This window comes from Corylus avellana, chromosome 6, assembly GCF_965113065.1.
Source record: "Corylus avellana chromosome 6, dhCorAvel1.hap1.2, whole genome shotgun sequence".
In the NCBI taxonomy this organism is placed as follows: domain Eukaryota; kingdom Viridiplantae; phylum Streptophyta; class Magnoliopsida; order Fagales; family Betulaceae; genus Corylus; species Corylus avellana.
The window spans coordinates 24,890,577-24,909,457 of NC_142495.1; the positions used below are offsets into that span (position 1 = coordinate 24,890,577).

At 33.2% G+C, this 18,881-nt stretch overlaps 2 protein-coding genes across 2 annotated transcripts; one reads left to right on the forward strand and one right to left on the reverse strand.

Moving 5' to 3' along the window:
• Positions 1 to 810: 810 nt before the first annotated feature.
• LOC132188314 (putative protein S-acyltransferase 14) lies at positions 811 to 7,046 on the reverse strand. Its single transcript, XM_059602738.2, has 7 exons — positions 6,386 to 7,046; positions 5,702 to 5,924; positions 5,516 to 5,607; positions 3,353 to 3,476; positions 3,183 to 3,268; positions 2,266 to 2,331; positions 811 to 1,381 (listed from the first exon to the last, which is right to left on the reverse strand). Exons 1-7 carry the CDS (start codon positions 6,593 to 6,595, stop codon positions 1,256 to 1,258), a joined length of 927 nt encoding a protein of 308 aa, XP_059458721.2. The 5' UTR covers positions 6,596 to 7,046; the 3' UTR covers positions 811 to 1,255.
• Positions 7,047 to 11,532: 4,486 nt separating this feature from the next.
• LOC132188047 (protein BRI1-5 ENHANCED 1-like) lies at positions 11,533 to 16,296 on the forward strand. Its single transcript, XM_088517858.1, has 4 exons — positions 11,533 to 11,602; positions 14,394 to 14,921; positions 15,756 to 15,951; positions 16,065 to 16,296. Exons 1-4 carry the CDS (start codon positions 11,548 to 11,550, stop codon positions 16,204 to 16,206), a joined length of 921 nt encoding a protein of 306 aa, XP_088373984.1. The 5' UTR covers positions 11,533 to 11,547; the 3' UTR covers positions 16,207 to 16,296.
• The last annotated feature ends 2,585 nt before the right edge of the window (positions 16,297 to 18,881 follow it).

Genomic DNA, 18,881 nt, shown 5'->3' on the forward strand with positions numbered 1-18,881 from the left:
AGAAAATTGGGGGAAATGAGAAAATGGGTCTAGGGGAAAGGATCCATGAAGAAATGGGGGAAGAGAGAACACTGTGTAGTATTTTTTTTTTAACAAAAATTAATTTTTAGTTTTTTTGTTTACTTTTTATATATTTAATATATTTATATTTTTTTATTAAGAGCAACACGTGTCATCATTTCATTGGTGGTGACATGACAACTACAAAATCTGCTAAATTTTTTAACGGAATTTGACATAGGGACTAAATCGTTTTTTTAGCATACCCCAAAGACCTCTGAGTTGATTTTGATATTGCATAGAGTGTTTTGTAATTTAGGCCAACTATATAGATTGATTTTGCATTTATCTCTTTATTTTTATTTTTGACAACGTCAGAGATTTTCGAAATTTAAGACAATTCTCCTATTTTTACCAAAACAAGAAAGGGACAAAGAAACAATCCTGTTTATAGCAAGTAACATTAGAAACATACAGTAGCAAAGTGTATTTGAAAATATTTTTGTATTTTTAAAATTTAAAAATATATATTAATTTTTTAAAAAACAAAATTGAACTTTTGAAATAATTACAAGAAAACAGCCAAACAGCCAAACAGGTACTTTTTTTTGTAGTGTTTAGACAATGAAGTGTCACTCTCCTATCCCTTTTCTTTTTTTTCTTTTTTTTTAATTAAAAAAAGAAAAAAGAAAAAAAGATGCATTCAGAATTTATATATATATTAAAAATTCATTTTCCATCACAGTACAGAGGTGGCAGGTGATTGGCATTTGGCAACACAGACATGAAAGAATGAAGGAAGCATAAATCTTGATATGAAATTAGGTATATATATAACAAGAAAGAATAACAAACGTACACTTGATTGGCCATTTCAATCAACAAATACAACAAAGCCCCCCCATTAAAAACTTGCAGCACTTTATCTTACACTTCCAAAACTTCCCAATATTTATGATTAAAAAACACATGAAATAAAACATTAGCCTGCCTTTCAAGCTATCCTCACTATTCTGCCACCCACATGCTTTTTCCTTGATCTGCCGTCTCTCTCTCTCTCTCTCTCTCTCTCTCAACCATTTTGTTATCCGCTACATGAAGAGGCTCGTGGGAATGAATGTATTAGAAGCCTCAATTAGTTGTAAGCTGCTCGATCAAATTAAAAATCTTAAGGAAGCAGTTTGGAAGGCTCCATCATCACTATTCTTACAAGGCCGGAGATTATGAATTTATTGAAATATGGTACCAGTGATTCTTAGAACTCCTGGGAATCAAAGTCGGGTTTTGACGGATATTCAAGCCCCTGCAGCGCCGGCATCCGTCGTATATCCTCTTCCGAATAAGCGGGGACAAACCAGTACCAATTGTCTGTCCCAAAAACCTGATACACAAACCCCAAATTGAACATTAAAAAGAAACAAAGCATGGGATCTCCAACTCCAACTCCAAGTCCAAGACAATAATTCTTTAATAATGGACCATAAGATCTCTAGGACAATAATGCACCATAAGGTTGCAAAGAAACAAAAGTACCCACATCCATCATCTTCAAATTTTGGAAGCCAGCAGGTCCAAGATAAACTCTTAACATAATTTCAAATGGTCATGTGTCTGCTATCCTCTCTCTCTTTTTCTTTTTAACAAAAAAAAAAGCATGAAATGACACAGTGTAGAAATATATGATGTGCAATTACTGCTACTGCAGCCCACTCTCCAATCTCCAATCTCCAGAGAGTCATTTCCTGATAACATGTAACCTTTTTCTTTTCTTTTCTTTTCTTTTTTTTGAGTTGGGTGTAAAAAAAATTTGGCATGTTCCAAAGATAAATTCGAAAGAAAAAAAAAAAAAAAAAAAAAGTTAAAAAATAATGCGACATCCAAACATGACCTATATGCGTTTGGAGTCTCTAGAAGTTTAGTCATACTGTAAAAATTCCTGCACTTTGAGGTTTGTCATCCTGATATTTTTGCCACTCTCAATTACATCAATTGCTTATCGGAATTCCCCCCACCCCCTTTTCCCTTTTAGATTGCAGTGAGCCTGTCATGTTTTCATCATCACATCCCAATATACTTCAGAAAATTCATGCATTCTGGTCTCTGGACATGGTAATTCTAAACAAATTAATACATTAACGCTTTAGCTTTCTATTACCTGGTACTGTGAGTTAAAACCAAATTTGAGAAGCTATCAATCACTATCTAGTTTATCTGTTGAATAATAAGTTTTATGACACCAAGAAAATGCCAATAAATTTTACCAACCTGTTCAAAATTCTTCTTTCGACCAAGGTCATAGCGCCATTTTGGAGTGGTTTTCTTCTCATATGCCTGATCACAAGATAATAAATCCATCAGAAACAAAGTACATATCTGTTGCAGCCTCTCCCTATGGAAGGCCAAGTGCGCTGTCCTAACAGAAGATGGCTTGACTATAAAGGGAATAACTCAGTGTTCCATAAATGTTATTGTGATAATATCTCTCGTAGAGAATTTAATTAATAAATTCATTCAAAAATTCCCACCCAGCAATTACATTCACCATTTCAAACTTCATAAAGATTCATTGGATCATCTAAGCGTGCTACATTACTTATAGTCCCATTGTAAGGCTAAGAAGCTTCAGACAAGTGTCAAACAGGCACTCAAGAAAAGTCCCTCCCCAATATAATATAATATGGCTATAACCAAAAACCGCTTGTCCCAAAAATTCTAGCAATAGTAAGAAGGGTTTAACCAAAAGCCCACAAAGTCCATTACCAGACATCTAATTTTATTTCCAAGCTCCACTCAATCCAGTCTCCTCGCATCTGGAAAGATGCACAAGGCACCAAAGAAAAGGGCAGCTAATTCAAACTTCTAAAAAGATGACAGCAGCATCTGAAAATGCTGCATCACTTGTGGTACTGACCACTAAGAACTAGATCCATAGTTTTAAAACCGAAGACATGCCAAAATAACAGGCTTCAGAATGGTATGTTAGTATAATTCAAGGAAAGTCTCTCCACATAATATAGGTTTTTGCCAAATGCCAACAGGACCACTACCAAATCCCTAATTTTGAAATAACGGCTTCTTGGTTCGCTTTCTTTTGGCATCTCATGCAAGCAGCATTAAGCATAGCCCCAATTAGAAGAAAAATTGTGAAAAATGAATATATAAAGGTAAGCAAAAGAAAATACCTCGATTGTTGTGGTGTTGGCAGCCACCAATGATATGTGCATTATCAGAAACCCCATAACACTCAACGCAAAAGCCAGATTCAGGACTGTAAATAAAGCAAAGATAGTTAAAGAGAAATAAAGATGCAATTAATTAAACAAGTCAGAGACATAGGCTACTCAGGCCTCACCAAAGGCAAGAAAAGTGGTTGCGAGGGTGCCAGGAGTTCCTGGTATTTCTCCATCACTAAAGAATGCTATAAAATGTGGAAGTAATGACAGTGTTACAAGACTTGTCTCGAGAAATGTGTAGAACTGCATTGAGATTTAAAGATCAAATTAATTACTTTTCATTAAAGTGTCAAGAAAACATGAGATAGAAAATCAGTAACTAAAGAGGACCTGGGAAAAGAAACATCTCCCCAAGGGCAGTAGAACCGCCATGATTTTTATTCAGTGGGGGAATAACAGTTGATTGACACTATATATGTATGTATGCATATTATTAATTTATGTGTATTAACTAAAAAAATTAATCCAAAACTGATGTAAACTAAAAACAAGCTCTCTCCTTCCACCACAAATTTTCTTAATTTTTTCTCTTTTCCTTTGTTAGGCAACACAAAATAGAGGTAGTAGAAAGAAATAAATCCAAGAAGAAAAGAAAATAAAATCAATTAAGAAAAAAGCTAACAAGAAAGCCTAAATTGTTTTGGTCACCTATCAAAAAAAGAGAGAGAATATGCTCACTGAGCCGAGGAAGAACTATGTGGCCTAATTTAAAAAACACATAAACAGACTTAAAGTGGGCCCAAAAAGATCAATTGAAATCTTATCATTTTGTTTGATAATAAGTTTTGATAACTTTTCAGTATTACAAAGTAACCACATCTTTTATTCCCCCCCACCACCCCCCCCAAAAAAAAAAAAAATCATTCGTGCAACAATAATATTGTAAAAGTTAAGAAATTATGACCCAAACCTAAAAGTTTCAGAAATTTGAAGGGGGGTCAATTAAATTGTACCCACTCAACCATACTTGGCTCCACCCCTGCTCAAAAGCCTCTTGAATAACAATGAAAAAGTATTGAAACTCTATTTCACAACTAGAACTTCCCAACATACCAAAGCTTTTCAGGAAAAGCATATCAGACAATCCTGGAGATCTCTTAACAGCAATCAACCTTCTACCAGCAAACAGATGACTCATCCTCATATTATAGAATGAACCTATCTATTTAATTTAGTGGTAAAATGTATATAAGAATTGCGAAATCTCAAATCATAAACTTGATCATTGCACTGAAAAATGGTATTCAGTTGGCTTGAATCTAAGTCACATGCAAAAGAAGATATAATAAAGAATAGTCACACACATGCACTTGTACATCCTTCTTAGCTATCTAAATAAATTTACAATCCTATAATTTTTTCATCTTCCTATGAAAAAGAACAATGGACCAGAATTGAGATAGTCTTTTTGATAAGTATAACGAAATTAAATAAATAAATAAATGTACGAGCTGATGAATGCAAAAACCGTACAGGGTGAGACGGAAAATGCAAGCATATCTACTCGAGAATTTTGGCAACGAAAAGGGCTGAATGCGCTACAAGCATATGATCAAGCGCATCAGTGACGCTCACTGATTGCCTTCTTCAACAAGCAATCTTGTCATATCTACAAAAAGCAAACAACTTTGACCCAAGAAACCTAAAAACCCTAAAAGCAAAAGAAAGATTCTTTCAGAAGATGAATGAGCTGATGAGCATAGCGGGTGGTGGACATGGCACTAAGGTTGTCGAAACTAGAAAAGGCTCAGTGCACAGGGTGCTAAAGTTGTTGGACATGGCACTAAGGTTGTCAGAACTATAAAAGGTCAGTGCACAGGGTGCTAAAGTTGTTAGAACCATAAAGGGCTGAGAAACATCCAAAGAAACAATTATTGAGATAAGATAAGTACAATGGTGAAGCTTTTCTGAAATGAGGTGTCAGTAGGAGACAATACAGGGTCAAGAGAAACACCAATAGTCACAGACAGAAATAGCAAGAAAATACACTAGTACTTGTTATAAAAGAATGGATTATAGAAAGACTGAAACAGAAGAATATACGCAATAGACCTTGTTGCATGATTACCGTCTTTTACTAGCACTGGGGAAAAGCATAATATACACCTAATCAAAATAAATGTATCCACAACCACAAGTAGAATAAACAAACAGCTCGGGTAAGCATATTAAGAAATTGAAAATAACATACTTACAAAGCTAAATAAAAAAGCAACTAAACTTCTAAATGAATAAATCCTATCGATAAGGAGTTGATTTTTTAGGGAGTAAAGCAAACATACCAAGAAAAGAAGGAAATACTTGTAATTTAATGCCCCAACACAATTAACAACCCAAACACAGTGATGGTCCATCTTCAACACACATCGCCCACCTGAATCCAACAAATCAATGCAACTTATCACCCCTGAACATATACACAGGCATGCATATATATATATGCATGGAGAAATTTTATGTATACTCACAAACAGAGCAATGATGGCATCGAGGTGGTTTCTGCTGGTTGCACTTCCGACAGAACCGGATCCTTTGATTCGTCACTGGGTCTGCAGGCAAGTTACTGAATTCCAACGCATTCAATGGGTCGGCCTCCCCTCTCTCCTCATCGATAGCAGGCCTCCAATTAGGAGGTACACTACCCGGATCGGTCAAAACAACAGAAAAGTAACTCCACAGTAGCATCACCAACTGTGAAATCATCACAAAATTTCCATTTTTAGTATCATTTTTTCCATCAACCTAACACATGCCATTTTCACAATATTCTGCACTCTAAGCATAAATTCATTAAAGTGGCCAAAAAAGGTATTCAGAGATGTGGCAAGCAAACACACCAACTGTGCAGTCATCACATAATTCCAACAAATCTATGTGACAATTCAATTACTTCCCAGAAAGCTGATTTTTTCTATTAAATAATATAAATGCAAATGTTCAACTAAGAAAGAATCAAAAGTTGTAAATTTTTGTATAATATAGAAGAATCTGAATTTCTCAATGTCATTTAAAAAAAAAAAAACTTCCTAAACCAAAAGGCACACATTTCCTAAAACCCCAGAAACTCTAACAAAACCCCTCAACCCCACAACAACAATAACAACTAAAGAACAGAAATTCAAAAGAAATTGCTATAAATTTCGAAGCTTTACCAAGCAATGGAACAAGATCAAGACGACAAGAGCGGTGAGCGAATCGAGGCCACCGTCGTACAAAGCGGGGCCGTAATTGGTCAAAACGACAGCGTAGTAGGTCACCCCCACGACCCCAAGAACCAGAAGGATCATGATCGAGCCCAGGCCTCGCAGTGCGGTACAGAACTTGAACACGTTCCAGGCCATCGTAGCTCCAGATCTATGCATACTCGGAAAACGAAAAGAAAAAAAAAATCAAAAATCAAAGAACAATTCAAGTCCCAAGTGTTTTTTACTTTCAGAGATCTTGTTTTCTTTGATTCCTGAAAACAAGACCACGACTTGAGGTCTTGGACTCTTGGGAATGAGCTAAAAATTTCTGGGTAATGTTCAGGAAACAAACAAACAAACAAAAAAAAAACAGAGTATACAACTTTTTTTTTCAGTGTTTTCTATTTCTGTCTATTTTGGTAAAGTGGTTTTTAGTCAATCTGAGGGTCTATGGGATTGGGAATTTCAGGTGGGGTTTGGAATCCATGAGCGTTATTGGAGAGGCGGTATGAGGGAGGGGAGAGAGAGAGAGAGAATGGGAAAAATACTTTTTTCTTGTATCAAAAATTACGTCGGAATTAGGTGATGGATTATAGTTTGGTGGATTCTCGACTGGGAAAGGCTTTTGTTTATTAAAAAAACTAAGACCATTGGCAATGTAATTCCAAATTTATTTCCGTTTGAAAATTCGAGGAGGCTCCTTTGGTCATTATCTATAATACTCATTTTCATCAATCTAGAAGGCTGTCTCTGTCTGTCTCTGTCTTCCAAGTCAAGAAAGGGAAACAAAAACACGCGCCTTAAATCTTGATGGATTTCCTTTTTACTTTTATTACTATGACTAAAGATAATATGATTTGAATCCTTTGCTTCTTCGGATAAATATGTTTCAATTATGTTTTTTTTTAAAACAAATGAAAATATTTGGGATTTAATGATTGACTTTGAAAATCTTGAATTCTTCCTTCCTTTTCTTTTGGTGTAGTAATTTTTATTTGAGGTAGGTTGAAATGGCTGCATGCGCGGCAGCACCAACTATTTTGAGACCCACCAATCTATTAGTGATGTGTGAAAGATCACAATTAGCTAGATTTAGATAAATATTGTGAGCTACAATAATGGCTAAAGAACCTAACATTGTTAGATTAGTAGATACTTGAGTATTTCATGACGTTTTCAAATCTTAACAGTCTCGAATAGGCCTTTTATGAGCGTGTAAAATATCTTTTTATACCATGACAAATACCCCTATACACGACATTATGATTCTTGTAAATGATTCTTCGTGTGGATGACAATTAGAATTCTTTTTTTTTTTAATTGAAATAAAAAATGGGGTTTATTACTTTCCTAGGGTTTCATTGCTTTATTTTTTATTTTTTATTTTAGGCTTTGATTTTTATTTCAGGAAGTCCCTTTGGTTTTGATAATAGACCAAATTAATCATTCTGTCTGTTGACCATTAGTTGACTTCACGGAAATTCACGTGAACCAATCAAATGTTGACATGTTGACTTACTTAAATTTTTTTTAAAAAATAAATGTATTTTTTTAAAAAAACAAAAAATGTATATATTTTTTTTTAAAAAAAAAAAAAGAAAAAAAATTCCTTGGCCAGGTCACCCCCATCTGGACAGATGGCCACCCCCTTGGCTCCAAGGGGGTGGTCGAAACCACCCCCAAACATCATTGGGGGTGGCTGAATCCATGGGGGTGGCTCGCAGTACCTATTGGGGGTGGTTTTGACCACCCCTATCCGGCCAGGCCACCCCCATGGCCAGAGGAGGTGGCTCAAATGGCCAAGGGGGTGGCTCAATTTTATTTATTTTATTTTTTTTAAAATACATTATTTTTTAATTTTAGAAAAATAATAATAATAAGTATGTGCCACGTGTCAATATTTGATTGATCCACGTAAATTTTCGTTAAGTCAATTAACGGTCAACTGACAAAGGATTAGTTTGGTTTATTATCAAAACGAGAGGGACCTCATATGATAAAAATCAAACCCTAAGGGGAAAAAAATAAAACAACAAAACTTTAGGGAGTATTTAGTATTTAACCCTAAAAAATAATTAAATTTCATGGTTCATATTTTACAAATTTAATTAGGTATATATATATATATCATTACGTTATTTGAAATTTTAAATGATGTATAAAACTTTTTTGGAAAATGAGAAACCTATGAGCGCCTTTTTGAGAATAACCAGATCTTTCGAAAAATGAGAAGCCTACGAGCCCGTTTCCAAGAGTAACCAGATCTTTCGGAAAGTGAGATATATTATTAAAACTACGGGTTTTCTCATTACCGTTAAAAAACAAACAAAATCTCGAAGATAAAATAAATCATATTTTTCTGAGTTTCTAAAGAATATGGGACTTATACTTATTGGATCAAGCTGCTTTCATTGTGTAGCCCAAATAAAAAGCTAAAATTTCTAAAGATGATTGTCTTTTTATGTGAAGCCCCAGCTAGCCCGATTACGTCTAATAGCCAATGTCTAGAAGGCGCACCGAATCATTGGGCTCTAGCTCATAGCTACTCCAAAAGTTCATCACTACTCAAAGATGTGTGCTTTTTTAAAAACTGTTTTCGAAAAGTTTGCTAATGCTTTTTTAAGGAAAAAAAAAAAAAAAACTGCTTTTATTTCCAAAAACAAAATCAGAAACAGGCTTTGTCAAAAAAAAGCTATTATTACTATCGGCTTTGCCTGCTTGGTCCATTGGATTAGAGATATATTATTATTAAATTTTGATTTAATAATAATTTTAAAATTTATATTAATTTTAGAATAAAAATAGGGTATCTACTATGTAGCATTAGTTTTTGACTTTATGATCTCAATGGCTAAAAAATAAATTTTCTCTTTTTTCTTGGCATTTTTAAGGCTTGTTTGAGATTGCGTTTGAAAAATAGAATTTTTAAGTCAAAAAACATTTTTTTGGCAAAAGTTTCATTTTTAAGCTTTTACCAAAATTGTGTTTTGGTCATTTTTAGGTTTTTTGGAATTTGGACCTTTAAAAGTGATTTTAATTTTTTTACCAATTGAGTTCTTTTTTTTTCAAACGAATTTTTTGAGTGTTAGAAGCACTTTTAAGCTATTCAAACACAATCCCAAACAGGCCCTAAATTATACAAGTTATTGAATGGGTCAATACACCAAACACTGCCTCAGATGACAACCAACTGCGAAAAAAAATCAGTCTGGTTTTGTTAGTTCTATGCTGGGCGTGGGCATGAGTGACCAAAAGTTATTTTAAAAGAACTTCGAATGAATTTCTAGTACATAAAAAATTGTGCTAATTAAACAAAAAGTAATTTTTTTCATAAAAAAAAAAAAAAATTAAAAAAATATTTATTTGACTTTTTGTTCTAAAACAGAACAAAATATATTTTTGAAAAAATTTTAAAATAATTTTTTTTTTTCTGCTTTTAAAAGTTATATTTCTCAAATAATCTATACCATGGTATTTTGTTTATGCTAAGAAGCTATTTTACTAATTTATGGGGAGTTTTCTTTTCTTTTTTGTTGAGTAATTGGTGAGTCATGTTCGGAAAAAAAAAAAAGGAAAAAGTCAACCGTATCATTTGGATGAGGAGTGAGAATGAAGTTGGATTGTTTTTCCTGTAATGGTATAAAAATAATGCACGTTATCTTCGTTATTAGTTAATACTTCTATTGTAAATTTGTAATCATAAAGAAATGAGCTGGCCCAGCTGGATGCCAGTCTGGCATAGCAGCTAGCTAGCTCTAGAGTACACACACAAACCCAGAAGGAAACGAAAAACATGGACCATTTTGAATTGAAATCCTCCCCCCTAACAGAGGAAAAATTGAAATTTTTTTAATTGTTAATTATAATTCTTTATTTTAAATCAAATGATTTATAAAATAGGAGTTATTGCATTAAATGTTGGTTTTTATTTTATGAAGGTTTAAATGATTTTATAGACCATTGAATTTAAAATGAAGGGTCACGATTAACAATTAGAGAATCTTCAATTTCTCCCCAATTGGAAGAGATCCGGATCCTACTATTTCAACTTCAAATTTTAGTTTTTCATTAGACTTTAGGGATCAAATTAACTAATTAATTGCTTAATTTGCTTTCTAATTGAGCAGATTTTTAATTTGTCTCCTTTGCAAACCTATGCTCTAACGAAGTCCATTTTCTACAATAATTTTGTTATTCGAAGTACTAATAATTTAAACAATAAATATATTAAAAAAAAATTATAAAACTTGTCTGAACAGAGAGCATGCTACTAATATTTCGGCAACAAATGTAAGAGAATTGGGTTCATTGACTTCGATAGATTTCAGAAATCCATCTCTATTCAGACAGATGAGCTCTATAAATACGCGTGCTTGATGTGGGCAATTAATTGGCCATCTTTTATGCGGTCCTCCACAAAGAAAACGCCTATGTTTAATTTATGCCACGTCATTTGATGAAATAAAATTATTCCCGTTTACATTAGGATGAATACTGTTGAAAGGGATGGCTTAATAATAAGACATGCAGTAGCTAGCTAGTAGCATTTAGAAAGCTAGCTGCAATAATGCATATTTGAAAGCTTCATTGATGGTCCAACCTATATATGTATAATTAGGCGGCCATATATAGGTTTAGAGGAATAAATTCACATTAATTAAAATTAGAAATATCATTACGTCATGTGCATATATATGGTTTATTATCGTAAACGTCATGCATGTCATAGGAAAAACAAAATATCATAAAATAAACAAGGTGCACATGTTGTTATAATGAACATATTTAAAAGCTAGAAGACCCTTAAATAGTGCAGACTATGAGAGAGGGTGAAAATATGGGTACGTGTTACATGCTGAAAGAGTTGCATTAATAAATAAGTTTAGGTAATAATAATATTAATTATGAGACAAACAATATACACGTACGTTTACTTATTTAAGAAGCACATGACTGGCCACCAACGATAGCAGCCAAATAGGTTTCAACGCTGTGTGTATATATATATATATATATATATATATAACTAAGATAAACTACAGACAGAGAGAGAAAGAGAGATGGAAGAAGAAGATAAAGGCAGAGTTTGTGTAACAGGCGGAACAGGATATGTAGCATCATGGCTGGTGATGAGGCTTCTTCAGCAAGGTTTCTCCGTCCGAGCTACTGTAAGATCCAGCCCAAGTAAGTTTTAATTTGAGAGTGAAAATATATATTACTATATATAAACTGACTGATCGACTCTCCAATATTCAAAATTTCCACCTTTAATATTCTATCTCCTCTCTAACATCTTTAATTATAAATTTCTTGAAACTATTGTGTTCAACATTTAATTCTTCGGCTTGTGTATATATATATATATATATATATATATATATGTTCATGATGCTTTTGTGGTTTGATTATAGAGTTTATATATACTGATCATTCTCACGCATGCAAGAACTTATTCGAGCGTAATTAATATTATTATTATTATTATTCAATAATACAATATTTATCTGAAGCTAGCTACCATCATTACAATTCTTGTTGATATTCAAACCTAAAATTGATGAGCATGTTGCAAATCTCATGAATTCTCCCTGAGGGCTCCATGCTCACTGTTAATGAGACGGCTGTCTTAAGGATGTCATGATGTCTATCTATTACAATGAAACCGATAGCTAGCTAATATTAGAAATAATTTTTATTTATTTCTATTCCATGCGGGAAAAGGAGAAAGGAATGATGAGACTAGATCTTGTTCTAACCTTGAATCCATAAAGAAGATAAGGAGAAAATTAAGTGTAATATAAACTTTTATTCACTTTAAACTTAATAATTAATTTCGTTTTGCATATGGAGCACCAATTTATAGAACAAACAAATTAACAAAGTATTAATATTCTTAAACAAATCAATTCCTTATTTTATACATTATCATAAAAGGATTTTTTTTTTTTGACATGTCCGCACAAAGAGGGGAGAGGAGAATTCAAACTAGTGACCTCCGCTTCATTAAGCATGGTTCAAGACGATTGAGCTACCTCTTGGGGGCATCATAAAAGGATTATAGTTTGACAAGGAGAGCCTTAAAACCAATTAAACGTGCATCAGGAAATAAAAGCATAATAATTTAAAAACCATAGGAAAATAAAAGCAATATATATATATATATATATATATACATATCCTACTTTTTCCAAAGTGAAATGGGCAGGCCAAAGTATAATATCATTTTTTCCAAAGTGATAGGATAGGATGATCATTATCATATGTAGACAGCCGACTAACCAAGCTCAGGTCCTACATTTTTGGGTGCATATGTTGACTCTACCACCGGAATATATATATATATATATATATATATATATATATATATATATATTATTTGACATGGGAAAGAGAAGAAGATGCGAACTAGTAACTTTCGCTTTATAAGGCGTGGTCTCCAGTTGATTGAAGTATCCCTTGAAAATTGGACACTTCTATATTTCTATTAATGATTGACATGGGAAAGAGAAGAATATGCGAACTAGTAACTTTCGCTTTATAAGGCGTGGTCTCCAGTCGATTGAAGTATCCCTTGAAAATTGGACACTTCTATATTTCTATTAATGATTAAATGTCTAGGTAGGATTTGATATAGGTGCCTTAAAGAAATTATAGGAGATTTTTTTATAGCTTCTTTAACGGGTTAGATTTAATTTTACGTACTCTCTCTTTTTTAGAGAATCTTATAATTAAATCTGAACCATTAAAAAACTAAAGAAAATCTCTCGTAACTTTTTTTAAAAACACTTGAGCCAAATCCGTCTAATAATATACATCAATTATTTGAAATGGAGAGGATCCGTTCCTTTTTTAACCTTTCATTCATTCATTAATTTAATGAATTATAATTAATTCATAAAGCATTTTGCTTTATGCATGAGTTTCTTCTTCCTCCTCCAAAATAGAAATTTTTTAATTCTTATAACTTTTCAATGATAAGATGATGGAAATTATTATTTTGAAACTGTTATGAAGTCTTTTTAATTGGAATATTACGGAATAAATAAAATCTGATTTTTTTTTTCTATCCATATTATACTAGGTAGCATTAACATGATTATCTATATATAATAATAATAAAAGATAAATCATATACAATTTTTTTAGTGGCCCCTAAAAAGAAACCCTCCTTCAATTCATAGGTCTATTTTCATTATTTTTATATACAATCATTGCCAAGTTGTCAAGTCGGCACCTAACTAATGCGTGCCTCTCCAACAACACTCCTTTTCGAGTCCTAAATGCACAAACCGACCAAATGCATAGCGGCAACAAATAAATAAACAAACAGTCAACCAACCAAACAAACAAACAGTTGTCTGGATGTCGTTTTAGATGGTTAAAAATTGGAATAATAAATATTAGAGAATTTTTATGAAGCTTACTTGTTCTAACATATTGGCCGTCTACCTACCTAGGATAGATGGATCCTATGCAAATTCTCTCATATTTATTGCCCAACAAATTATCAGAATTTCAAGTCTGTCGGTAACAAAAATAATAAACATAATAGCTACACAACCAAATTAATGGTCCCTAAAGTATATGTACTTATAATTAGTAAGTGAAAATTGACAAAAAGTGGTCCAACTTGATAGGAATAAGATCCTCTTTATATCACAATCTAAATTTTATATATTTTATTGTATTTAACTATACGAGTACATGGTACCACGCTATTTAATTTTTTTTTTAATGATATGACAACTTATTCACTATGTGACAACATATACACAATTAATTAATCTTTGAAATCTAATCTAGACCATGACATGGCTTATCTTCATTTCACTTGAAGGGTAGTCAAATCTATAGCCATGCCAATATATGATTCGTCAAAATTATTGAGTATAGAGTGAAAAACAATTAAAAAAACACATAAAAATGAGTGATTAATATATGTATACGTATAATTGACATTTCAAACTGTGACAAGAATGCAAGAAGGACATCAGCTACCTCACAAATCTACCATTGGCATCAAAAAAGCTCCAAATTTTCCATGCCGATCTCAACCAACCCGACAGCTTCGACACGGCCATCGAAGGGTGCGTCGGAGTCTTTCACCTCGCCCATCCCATGGATGACGATGGCGGCAAAGAACGGGAGGAAACTGTGACCGAACGGGCCATGGAAGGAATGATGGGGATCTTAAAGGCATGCCTGAAATCAACGACAGTGAAACGAGTTATTTACACGTCGAGTGCAGCCACAATATTGTTCAACAACAAGGGTCAAAGTGTAACAGATGAAAATACGTGGAGCGACCTTGATATTTGTAGAAATAGCAAGCTTGTAAATCCTTCTTACTTGGTTTCCAAGATCATGACAGAGAGGCTTGCCCTAGAGTTTGCAGAAGAAAATGGATTGGATCTTGTGACATTGGTTCTTCCCGTGGTTGTTGGACCCTTCATTTGTCCAACTATGCCATCCTCAGTGTCCATAGCACTGGCTATGATCTTGGGTACGTTCTCTCTCTCTCTATTTTCTTTTTAAAATTTCTTGGGTATGACGATGGTTATGTTCTATTTTCCAATGGTTTGTCATGTTCAATCTTATACCTTTTAGTTCTTTGAGATTTTGAGTATGGTTGACGATTCATGTTCGTGTTGAGTTCGAATTGTGTCGAGGGCATGTGTATTATAAGAGTATTATATATATAGGTGATGCCGGGCAGAACTAATAATATTGTTCTAACAACGTATAATAGCATCAAAAACTAAGAATTGAAGATTGAAAAGAAAATTCAGGAAGAGAGAAAATAACAAATAGGGAATAGAAAGTCTCTAATTGTCCTCAAATAAGCAAATATAGAAATAACTCTGAAAAACTTAAATTTAATTGATAGTATAAACTGAAAAATAACAAAGACTAGATACCTTTATATAAGTTAGACACCTTCTAAATTAACAAGGAAAAGGAAAAGCAAACCTAATTGGAAAATAAAAATAAATCATAATAGGAAAGGAAAAACCCAATTCTTATTAAAGAAAGAAAACTAAAACACACATGCATAATTAAAATAACAATTTTCTCAAATTTCTCCTGCATCAAAAGGTTAATATAATCATACCCATTTAATAAAACAAGTCAACTCTATTAATCCTAATTTACTAATTTCCTGTTGGGTTTTTTTGGTTGTGTAAAAAAATGTCATTTTTAAGTGTTGGGTGTCAAATTTGGAGACATGGGTATAAGACAATATATGTCAATGGGTTCGTGAGTTGTATCAAAAATTGTTAGCCCTAATTTTGAGATAATAGATAACCATAACTAAAGATAATTTAGATACATGCAGGTGAGCAAGACCTATATGCATATCTTATTTACTCCTATATGGTGCACATAGAGGATGTTGCCAATGCACTTATCTTCCTTCTTGAGTGTCCTAATGCTAAAGGGAGATACATCTGCTCATCAGCCGAAATAACGATTCAACAAATGCATGAATTTCTTTCTTCAAGATACCAGGAATTTCAAATGCCAAAGATTGAGTGAGTTATATATATATATATATATATATTCTCCCATTTAATTTCTTCAAAAATTCATATTAATTTCAGTTTCTGACTCAATAAATATCAAATTTTATTGTTTCATGGGACAGCCAATTCAAAGGGTTTGCTAGTTACAGGTTCTCAGGCCTCTCATCGATGAAGCTCTTGGAGAGTGGGTTCGAGTTTAAGTACGGTGTTGATGAGATGTTTGATGGAGCAATCCAATGCTGCAAAGAAAAGGGCTTTCTTTAGTTCGTGCATGCATGGTTGGCATAAGTTCTCACGTAAATTATATATATCATAATTACAGTTGAGGACAAACCGTTGTTTTCACTCACGTTCCAATGTACAGTACTGTACTTCCATTTGTAATTAAAAAGAACAATATGGCCTGCTATTAATCTATTGTATATATATATTTTTTCTAATTAAATAGGGGAAAAGGGGCTATAGGGAAGAATCTTTACTACTCTTGGTCCGAATGGAAGAGAGAATAAGAAATCTTATGGAAATGCTTAAAAAAATAAGGTTGGAAGCGGCCCATTTAGTCAAAGCATGTGCACAATCTATTGTATTTTGGAATAAGAAGTTAGATGAATATGTGTTGCATATATATATATATATATATATATGAGAAAGTCATGTACGTCATACTCCCTCAATTACTACCACCCAATTGCTAATATCCTTCCAAACTACAAAAAATTATCAATGTCTCCCAGTCACAAAAATACGTACCCTTAATAAAATAAAATAAAAAATTCAAAAAAGAAAACTAAAACTATTTTTTTTAAAAAAATTGTCTTATTAAATTTTGTTTCTTTTGTTTTTTTTTTATTGGAGTATTTTTGTATTACTATGAAAAAAAAAATTATAGTCATTTGTGTTTTTTTGTTGGCCTTGGGAAGACATTAATGTCAATTGGGTGGTATAGGGCATCGTACAAGACCAACAGTAGAGGAGCAGTGGAGGGGAGGAATGGAGCGTCACACATGGTGTAGGGCTGTCCACATGTGAGATACACATGCACCAGCGAGTAAGATCTACTTGCAAGTGCGTGTGGGACACACGCCAGCACGTATTGGCCTTATGGAGACGAGGCTGGTAGTAACGGAAAGCAGAGAGACCTAGGAGCATGGTGGAGTGGGGCACGTGCATGTAAGGATGGACCTCTTGAAGTTAATTGATATCGTTTTGAAAAAACCAAATCTAAAAACTTCAAAAAAAAAAAAAAAAAAATGATTGAGGGATCCGACAAGGCTGAATCATGAAAAATAAAAAATAAAATGTAAAATGAAATTAGGAGCGAAGAGGAGATCGGAAGAGGGTAGAGGAAGAGACAAACTCTTAGAATAGATTGCCAAATTAAAGGCGATAGTTAGATAGAGCCTCAAAGGTGGCGGGTTGAACCTCAAAAGAGGCGGAAAGCTTAAAAAGGGAGGGGAAAAGAGGAAGAGGGGAGTAGAAAGGGAAGAAGGGGAGGAGGGAGGCAAAGAAAAGTTTCCCTCCTCCCATGGCAGCAACGTTGAAGGGCTCCTTGGTCTCTTAAGAGGAAAAGAGGGTGTGGGGGACACCATTTAATTATTTTGTGTTGACTGTTTCAATTGGTTGACGTGTGCGATTTTAGTGCCGTGGATTTTCATGAGTCATCAATTTCCTTTGATCTGGGCACTTATCGTAAGGAAAAAAAAAAAAAAACTCCTTTTATATGCCTTATAGGATTTTCCAGTTTCACCACCATCTTATTGTCTGTTGTCTCCTTCTATATGTCAATCATGTGTAGCTTGATCTATCTAGCTCCCGTGTGCCATCAATGCAGCATTTGCTGCCCTTGTAGATGCTGAAGTTCCTCTAAAGCATCTTGCTGCTAATAAAGAATTCTGGTTATCTTTCATGTTTCTCTATGTACTTTGAACCTAGACATGCATGGTTTGCTCATACGACATGGGATCGATATTGTGGACTTAACTTATGAAGATATGGTTAATAACATGAATTAAGGAGAATATTATATTTAAATTAAATTAAATTATTAATGGTGATTTAACAGTAAACCTACCACTAGCAATGTCGTCTTTGAGGCTTGCAAGGCAAAAATTCCCTTGAATTGCAAGCGAATTTTTGAGATTTCATGTTAGTTTTGTCTTTTTTGTTTATAATTTTGAGATTCTTTTGGGTGTTATCCAATTAAAAATTGATTTATTATATATAGTAGAAGATTGAAAAAATATATAAACTACGTACGATAATCAATATTATTTATTGCCTTGGCTGCATCTCTTTGTATATATCGTATCGCCTATATACCAAGCTCTCAATGCAGCCAAAAAAAAAAACGAGGTTTTCACCAACCGGCCGGCACAAATGTCTGGAACTGGAAGCATTTCACGAGCAAAGATACCTTTGTGGAATATACCAAACCTTCGTCTTCTTGTATAACATGTTTGGCTGCATTGAGATATCGAGTTGAGGAAAATGAATGGGAACAAATCAAGTAAGTACTACACGTACGTGTATGTCAGCTTGAAAAAATTATTTCCTTTACGTACTATATATGTTATATATGAATATATTTAATTGAATTTGATGCAAGTTTTGATCATTTTTAATGAATTTTCAGATGGTCCACTTTCAATTGGAATTTCTGTAATTTTTACATCATAATTCAATTATAACACGCCTCAAAAATTGAAAAGATAAATTTCATTCTTTTTAATTTTTTTTTTAAAATTTTAAAATTTTATTTTTTTATTATATTTTTTTTATAATTTTTTTTATTACCAATTATAGGCTTATAGCCTAGCTATCTAGTGGTACTTGTAAAAGTAGAGCTAGGCTCATGGCTTGGGTTTACGTTTTTAGTAAAAAGTTTTTTATATAGGAGTGTTGGGTTTGCATCGTATTGAAGTATAAGAAAAAAATTATAT